The sequence below is a fragment of the Mixophyes fleayi genome, chromosome 3, assembly GCF_038048845.1.
Source record: "Mixophyes fleayi isolate aMixFle1 chromosome 3, aMixFle1.hap1, whole genome shotgun sequence".
NCBI lineage: Eukaryota > Metazoa > Chordata > Amphibia > Anura > Limnodynastidae > Mixophyes > Mixophyes fleayi.
The window spans coordinates 343,242,478-343,251,874 of NC_134404.1; the positions used below are offsets into that span (position 1 = coordinate 343,242,478).

General features: G+C 43.2%; 1 protein-coding gene across 1 annotated transcript; it reads right to left on the minus strand.

Annotated features, from left to right (window-relative positions):
- Positions 1-2,714: 2,714 nt before the first annotated feature.
- Positions 2,715-7,004, minus strand: CCDC167 (coiled-coil domain containing 167). The gene is made up of 4 exons (XM_075204449.1): positions 6,869-7,004; positions 4,792-4,886; positions 4,410-4,462; positions 2,715-4,336 (listed from the first exon to the last, which is right to left on the minus strand). Exons 1-4 carry the CDS (start codon positions 6,908-6,910, stop codon positions 4,233-4,235), a joined length of 294 nt encoding a protein of 97 aa, XP_075060550.1. The 5' UTR covers positions 6,911-7,004; the 3' UTR covers positions 2,715-4,232.
- Between the last annotated feature and the right edge of the window lie 2,393 nt (positions 7,005-9,397).

A 9,397-nucleotide genomic window follows, 5' to 3' on the forward strand; every position in this document is an offset into this window, starting at 1 on the left:
AGAGCTTCCTTCTCTTCAGCCACCCCTCATGCTCGCCTCTAATAGCAATAGTCACTTCAGCCCTATACAAGGCACCACATAATGTCTCCAACTATCCCAACCTCAGCTGTGGCTCACCAAAGAGATCCCCCTCCTGCACCGCTGAGCTCCACTGCAGGAAGTCCCCCTCAAGGCCGACTTCCTCCACTATAAATATATCCTTACAACACAGCCCTGTTATTCGCATAGCAAACCTACTTCACTACTCTGAAAACCTGATGCCTCTTTGCCACCTACTCCAAAGACAATTTAGATTTTTACAAGATATCTTCTAATACCAGACCACGAACACCCCAATACCGCCTGCTGTAGTCCGCAATTCAACCTCCGTTTAATCTTGCGGGGACAATCTCTGCATTCATCTTTTCTTCTCACCCTACAACCTGCCCCCTTGGCCCTCTCACATTCCCCCCTCCCCCATTGTATGCTGTTAGCTGACTTCTACGTGTCTCACTCCACTGGCACACGCCAATCCTGTAAACACATGTATCTACCCACCACTTCAACTTCTTGTGTCCTCAATCCTTCCTTACTCTACACTTGCCCCCCTATCCTTCAGAACTAAATTTAAATTACTCTGTCAAACTATTGTCACCTACGACTTTTCCTACACTGTCACCTACTGATGGAATTCACCGCTGCTCAGACACTCCCATCGCTTTCAAATCTTTAAACTGCTTTCTGAAAACCCATCTCTATTAGAACTAACCCTATCTATACTACTCACACTAATGCACCCACTTACCTACTACTACACCATCACAATTGTCCAAATCTCCACTAGCCACCCTCACCCCTCTTGTCTCGGCCTCCTCCACCCTTTGTTTTATGTCCCTGGGTTACGTATGCTTAGTTTGGCCTGGTGGTGCCTTACAAATCAACAGTAATAATGTGTATACGGGCATGGGACATTAGAAGATGATGGAATATTTGCAAGTCAGAGACATTTAAAAAATGGATTGTTAAAGTGCTGCTAAACCACTACAGGACATCCTCTGACTAGTAATAAAATACTTTTCTAATGACTGCTATGCCACCAGGAGTTATATATGCAGCCGTCTTGTAAGTACTTGAAGAGAACTCTATGGCTTATATCTTGTTATATATGTTGGCACTAGAAAGTACTGCAGCAATGGTGTTGTAAAGACCCCTCTCCTGTTTCAGTGAAGCGGGACATAAGTGCAGAAAGGCAGGTTCGGACCACTGACTTCCAGAGACCCAGAAGTGGGTAAGAGACCAGGGGGTAAATGTATCATAGTCCGGGTTGTACAAGTCGCCGGAAATTGGCGAGATGACAGCTTAAATTTAAAGCGGTGCTGCCTTGTAAAGGGAAACTTGTACAACCCGGACTATGATACATTTACCCCCAGATCTAAAGGAGAACTCCAGCTTCAGAGTTGTATCATCCAGGCATAAGTTTGTGTTGGTTGCCTTGTATCTGCCAACAGATAAGCTCAGTTCTACCGATCACTGTAGATCTGTTGTCCACCCAGTATTAGATTTTAAGCGTTGGTGGAGTTCTTTAGGTCTTATACCTTTTTATTGTTGGAATTAACCTCTAGATTAGATGATGTATTGATAGCCGTGGTGCCGAGAAATTTTTTCTCTGTCTGAATGTCTCACAATTTTCATTAATATTTTTAAATCAGCATTTGTCTGTACTATCACTGCGCATGGGGAGGGGTCTGCAGCGTGCAGAGCAATAATAGTAACTAAATCATATCTGACTGCTGTGCGACAGTCCCGTAGAGCCTTGGTGAACCAATACCCCACCCCGCATCCGTAAAGATGTGATGAACTTGGGTCCGTTATACAGATTGCTTGACACTACCCTATTTTTTTCAATTACTTGAAATAAAATTATACTTTGGGGAGACGCCAATACCTGATAACATACAAAGGCCACACGTGCGGACCTCTGATCTTCAAAAGGGCCCCAACACTACCCTTAGTAATAAGAGAAAACTGTGTTTATTCAAAAGACAACCACATCACACTCATCCCAAAACACGTCTATACGCCCTCAAACCCCTCCTCAACCTCCCCCTCACTCATTTAATAAGAGCTGGTGAGAGGGGTGGGTGGGGGCCGCCTGTAGCCCACCACTTCTCTGATGAATCCAGATTACTTTACATCTAATGGTCCAGATCCGATCTCCGCTGACACCATCACAGCTATAGGGGCTCCCACCATGCAGAATTCAGGACATTTTCACCAACTCACTGTGCAACATCCATCGTTCTGCTCAAAGTGAATGAAATGCGCTGGGCCAAGAACCGAATCGCTCAATTCCTGCCCCCTCAGGCTATCACGGGTCCAAGGTCAAATATATTGTGTTAAAGACGACCTCCAGCCAGATGTACTGTGGCCTCTCGCCCAGGTCAGTGACACACAACGCCTAAACACTTGTTTCAAATAAAAGATCTAATTAAAAAAGATGTATGTAATAGTTTCATGAACCAATCGGTATTAAATGAGGTAAGGTTTTACTCATGGGGGAATGTTTTTGCTGTGCACATCAGACTTCCTGTAAGTATATCTATCAAATGAGGCCGCAAAGAGTAGACGGAGTCCTTCCGATCTAATATGGCTGTAGTGAGGAAGATAACGATATACGGGATAACGCACAGCTTACTGTATATTATATGAATATTACAAGGCAATGAGGAGTCAAGTGACTGGCTGTAGGCAGATTGGTTTATACAATGGCTTCTAATACAACAAGTTACAGGGGTGGTTATTCCTTATAATACACGACTTTCACTTATGAACACCGAAGCAATTACATTTATACACATATAATATACAGGAGTATATACATAAATTAGCAGCACTTGTGTATTATATCCAATATGGAGCATCTATCTGAATACAAATAACAGTACATTATCTTCCTGCCCCTCGCACTTACACCATAATCACCCTGAGGGGGGGGCACAGTGCGATTTATAAACTACCACCAACAAAACTGTATTAAAACATAATTTTCATTTTAATACCCAGTAGAAATGATAAACATTTTATCCAGCTCAATAAGGAGTAAAAAAAAAACAATGAGCAATCATCTCTATTTCTGTCTAATCATCTCTTTCTATTTCCATTGTCTTCATTTCAATGTATTCTTTTTTTTCTAGTGAAACATTCTTAAATGGTGAAATAATAAGCTAAAAATATCATTGTACATATTCATAGCGAGAGCAGCACCTCATCACTGAGAGTACCACCTTTCTGGAGATAGACTCAGTACAAAATTGCCTTCATGCCGCAGATAAACATAATATAAAGCTATATCATTTTTACACTATTGACAGAAGCAACACTCTGATTGGTTTCTCAGGTGGAGCTAATTCTGCACCTTGAAGCAATTTTAACAAGTGATCCCTATTGAGCAAGTAAAACCAGCAACGAAGAGTTCGGCTACATCCAGATGGACATTTTCTGGAGCATATAGGAAACTCCTAAAACTCCCACATTCACCTGAATGGAATTCAAAAAACAAAACGCTCATAATAGACCATGGATATTTTTCTTTATAAAACGCCAGGAATGGGCAATGGGGAATGGATTGTTTATCCCAGGACAAGGTGTGAGGAAAAAAAGAAATTGTCTATGACTTTAAAAAGCAATAGACATCCCTTTGGATATACCCTAAAGCACAGCGGAATACATTAATCAGCGACATTGATACATTCCGTATACCCAGGAAGAAATAGGACAAAGTGATATTCTCAAAAGCAGCGGTATTGTATTCAGAGCAGAAAGTGCGACACTCCAACCCAATCACTGATAAACTGCACGGATTCAATATTTAAAAATAAGATGTACATTAAACATGTTACATTAACATTCTGCCATTTTTGAGAATATAAAGAAACGCTGCTAATCTCAATTCAAATTTCCTTCGCCACAGAATGATTTCCGTGTTTGCATCTGTTGCAGCAAGTGGTTTAATATGTAATCCCTGTAAACCATTTAGTTCCTGGTCACAATAGGAGTCTTCATTCTAATAAATCTAATATTCCATCTGGTTGGTCAATTCTTTATATTTCTGTTTTTTAGATCCACAATCGCCACTTGGAAACGCTGCGCCCATAACATTCGTGTAAATCCTGAGACATTAATGGAGATAACTTGCTGGCTTCATCTTTCTCTGGGCACGTTAACCAGGGAGGCTGGGGGAACGGACGCCCCTATCACATGGTCCAGTAGTAATACACCAGTGCTAGGACCAGGAAGATGGCGACAGACATCAGCATGTTTTTACGGTTCTCGTGACGCAGCGATTTCAGCTCTTTCTCTGTGAATAGACAATGACGTGGATTAGAGAGAACGCAACGCGTTTCTCAGGCTTCAGAAAGGATTTTACTTACCATAATGAGACATCTTACTACTCAGAGAGTTCTTCTCTTTCTCTAAAGATTTCCTGCAGAACGAGAGAACATTTTAGATGTGCTCCAGGCAAAACGAAGAACTTCAATTCCATGTGATTAATCCAAGTTGTGAATAGAGAATGAAAAGGGACATAGCATTAAACACTACTACCCACACTAATGACACTAAGAAGTCAGGAATTGCTCTAGACTAGAAATCATTTGTGACAGGGCAAGTATATTTGGGTTACCATATAGTCAGTTCTTCGTGTGAGGACTTCGGCCACATGACTTCTGATTGTTGTGGATTAGATCGAGGATTGTCAGGGAATACTCGGGGTAAGATGGTTTATACAGCTCTCCCGTTTTATAGCCAACTCACCTCGATTCCACTGTCAGCTCAAGTTTACGTAATTTGAAGTCAACATCTTCCAGGCTGCTCTTACATGTAGCCAGCCGCTCCTCTGTGTCATCTATCTGCAGAAAGGAGGAAACAAAGATATGGGACAAATTAGGCACCAAAAGAGTTGGTAATCTTACTCCTGGGCTCGCTGACACAAACCAGGAGCTGTCCAAACAACTGAATTATCATTGGAAAGAAAATATACTGGAAGATTAAACGCTGGTCTGCAACTGTCACTTCAACTACTCTCTACCCATTATTCAAAAGTAAAAGCCAATGCAATCTCATACTCCAATAATACCAGTCTTTATAAAATGTTCTGCCAATATCCCTCTATATATCTAACACCTTGTATGTGTTTCACTATCACTTCGCTCTCCACTCACATACATATATATCCTTCTCTCACCAGATTACATATCACAGACATAGGGCACTACACCCCCAACATGACCTGACCACTGGACATGATCATAATACAATTCTATTACACACTATACAGACATAGGACACTACACCCCCAACATGACCTGACCACTGGACATGATCATAATACAATTCTATTACACTATATACAGACATAGGACACTACACCCCCAACATGACCTGACCACTGGACATGATCATAATACAATTCTATTACACTGTATACAGACATAGGACACTACACCCCCAACATGACCTGACCACGGGACATGATCATAATACAATTCTATTACACTCTATACAGACATAGGACACTACACCTCCAACATGACCTGACCACTGGACATGATCATAATACAATTCTATTACACTATATACAGACATAGGACACTACACCCCCAACATGACCTGACCACTGGACATGATCATAATACAATTCTATTACACTGTATACAGACATAGGACACTACACCCCCAACATGACCTGACCACGGGACATGATCATAATACAATTCTATTACACTCTATACAGACATAGGACACTACACCCCCAACATGACCTGACCACTGGGGGTTGGACATTGTCCAGTGTATTGTAGACACACAGTGAGCTGTCATTAGGTGCTGACTGATTTGTGCTTGGTCCGTTTAGCATTAATTATGCACAGTGCGATTCCCATATCGATTTACTACTGCACCACACAGTCCTGATTTATGGCTCCCATAACAGGTTGGTTAACAAGTGTCTGTACAAATCTGATTACTTATGCGGCCATTACATCTGCTGCGGGCACCATGTCTTATTTACAATTCTATCAATATGTACTGTCAGTCATTGTTTACTGACACATGTAATTATAAAATGGATCAGAAAAGTAGCATCTGGAGGAGGAAAGTGGTCAAGGGTCTGAAGGCTCATACCATTGACTGATACATGAGATTTATATGTCATTTATTACTGTATGAGGTTGTCACATTGACCCTCCTGAATAAATGCCTCCTGTCTGTCAGGAATTTACTTAGCGCTGGCGGAGTGAGTATACCCTGAGCCCCAATGGTTGGCCGCCTCTGTGTGCACACAATGCAGTATAACACAGTGTAATACACTAAGCACATTATACAATATAATGCTGTATGTACAGGAGAGCGCTAATACAGTACAATACACCATGCACATAATATAATACACCATGCACCTAATACAGTACAATACTATATGCACATAATATAATACAGTACAATACACCATGCACATAATACAGTAGAAATACTATATGCACATAATATAATACAGTACAATACACCATGCACATAATATAATACACCATGCACATAATACAGTACAATACTATATGCACATAATACAATATAATATAATACACCATGCACATAATACAGTACAATACACCATGCACATAATACAATATAATATATGCACATAATACAGTATTATGCAGTATTGACATAATACATTATAATACTTTACTGGGCAGTGGGACAGGGACATATAATGCAGTATGGAGAGGAAGTAACACAACATAATACAGGGACTCCCCCAGGCTGGAGGACTGAACTAGATTCAGCGCTCTCCAGGTGTAAGTTTCCATGGTAACTGCACCGTGTCTCTCACCTCTCGGGCAACACTCAGCTTCTCCTTCTTCTTCCTCGCCATCCTCCTCACACTCTCCCCGGGACACGTCTCCTTCCTGCCCCACTCCCGGGAGTCTGACACCTGGAGCTGAGGCCGCGGCCGCCATGATTGTTGTGGGCAGCTGAGGTAAGAAGCGGCGGCCATATTAGTTATTGGAAAACTACTGCGCTAAGGGCAAGGGAAAACGGTACAGTCATCGGTGTTGAGGCGCCATGTCTAGTAAGGGTAAGACTCAGTGGTACATGGGGGTCGGTGATAAGACTGGAGAGCAGCGGGCGCCATGTTTAGTAAGGGAAACTGTAGAATTGGTATCACTCCTGTTTATACTATTATATAATAAAAGAAAATATACGTCCCAGCGTGCTCTATTGTATTGTGTGCATATCAACTGGTCATTGTTTGTCCGTAAACTATCCATGTTCTGATCAGACATAGGGAACCTGTGGTTCCAGCTGAGCTGCAAGTCCCAGGTCCCAGCATGTCAGGTACCTACCAGTAACATATGTACTGATATAACCAACTGTTGTGGATCTATTAGTCCTAGTATGCTTTGTCAGTAAGGAACTGTTAGGGCATGGTGGGACTTGTAGTCCTTGGATCTAAATCACAAGTTACCATAGTCTGCTGTGTAGTAGGATACCCTCCACCATCTACCTGCCCATGCTGTGCCCACTCCACCCATGCCGTGCCACCCCCACCCCATGGCGTACCCCCCCCTCCAGCCCCATGCCATGTCACCCCCCACACCATGCCGTGCCACCCCCACCCCATGGCGTGCCCCACCGCCCCATGCCGTACCCCCCCTCCAGCCCCATGCCATGTCACCCCCCACACCATGCGGTGCCACTCCCACCCCATGGCGTGCCCCCTCCACCCCATGGCGTGCCCCCTCCACCAATGCCATGCCCCCCATGCTGTGCTCCCTCCACCCATACCATGCACCCCCCATGCTATGCTCCCTCCATACATGCTGTGCCCCTTCCACCCATACCATGCTGTGCCCCCTCCACCCATGCCATGTTCCCATCCCATGCCATGCCCCCAGCACCATGCTCTGCCCTCCACCCTGTGCCCCCATGTACAGTTCATGTTGTCCCCTGCTGTGCCCTTGTCCCATGCCGTGCCCCCATGTGCAGTCCATGCTGTCTCTCCCTGCTCCTTGCATCTTCCTTTGTGGAATTGAAGAGGTCTAAACTCGGTGTGCTGATTCCACAGTTGAGCTGTCTACCTATGTTTAATTAATATAAGTGATAATGTATGTACAGCGACTTGCAAAAGTATTCAGTACCCCAAAAAGTCTACAGATTTGTCTGTATTACATATTACACAGATTGTTCCAGACAGTAGTTTTTATTACAAACCAGTAGGCGCATAAAGTCAGTTTTTAATCTCATAATTATTTGTCTGCAGATTTAAGATAAAATACACCCTGAAAAAATGTTACTTGCATAAGTATTCCCTAGTACTTGGTAGAATCACCTTTTGCTGCAGTAATAGCTTTAAGTCTGTTGGGTATGTTTCTACCTGGTTTGCACGCTGCTTGGGAGTGATTTTTGCCCATGCTTCCTTGCAGATTTGCTGCAGGTCGGTCGGGTTGGTTGGATGACACTTGTGTACTTACATTTTCAAATATGGGCCATAGATTCCCAATTGGATGGAGATGGCCTTTGACTTGGCCATTGTAGCTCATTCACAGGCATAGGCAGGACCTGGATAGTATAATCACACTTGCCGAGTTTTGATATCGGTCTCCCTGGAGAACCCGGATGACATCATTAAGCTCCGCCCTCCGCTACTCAGTGCCGTGATTTTTGGTATTTTATAGAGAACGCAGTCAGGATTCGGGAGGTCGTCTACTCTTCCGGGAGTCCGGGAGAGTAGACAAGCATAGGTATAAAATGCACAGTGCGGAAGCTCATAGTGTTTACCATAATACCTTCTAAACCAATAACGACACGGACACCAGAATAACGTTGGAATTAAAATATATTTATTAATATATTTATTAAATGGATATATTAAACTAAAGGGGCTGAAGGCGGACGAGAGCAGGGCAGATGGCAAAAACAAAACCAATAACGGTGGAAAGGTCAGACCATTGAACCACCAACCCAGGATTTACCTTATCTATTGGCCGGTGCGAAATATATGTCCAACGGCAAGACTACACCCCCCAATATAAACCGCCAGCGATAATCAACATACTGGCCCAGAGTCCCATTCACTGGACCCAACACACGTGATGACAACACCATACGAAAGGGGGAGTAGTGACCTATGACATATAAACCAAGCACCATATGCAAACTTACCAACTGCACTGCTCTCCCACCGAAAGAGACGAAACCATTTTAAAAACAGCCGGGTGGGAGGGAGGAATCCGGAAACAGAGAGGGGAAAATGGAGTAAAACCCTAACCTATATAAAACAAAACAACCCCCCCTCTCTACCTATTGGTTCACATATAATACAAGCCCATAGGCTAAACACCTAATCACTCACCCACGT

Excerpts from the sequence above, each read along its gene's own strand:
- CCDC167 (XM_075204449.1), bottom strand. The coding sequence starts at position 6,910 with ATGGCGAGGAAGAAGAAGGAGAAGCTGAGTGTTGCCCGAGAG. Across the intron at positions 4,887-6,868 it reads AGCTGAGTGTTGCCCGAGAG|ATAGATGACACAGAGGAGCG; the intron begins GTGAGAGACACG and ends TCCTTTCTGCAG. Across the intron at positions 4,463-4,791 it reads GAGCTGACAGTGGAATCGAG|GAAATCTTTAGAGAAAGAGA; the intron begins GTGAGTTGGCTA and ends CTCGTTCTGCAG.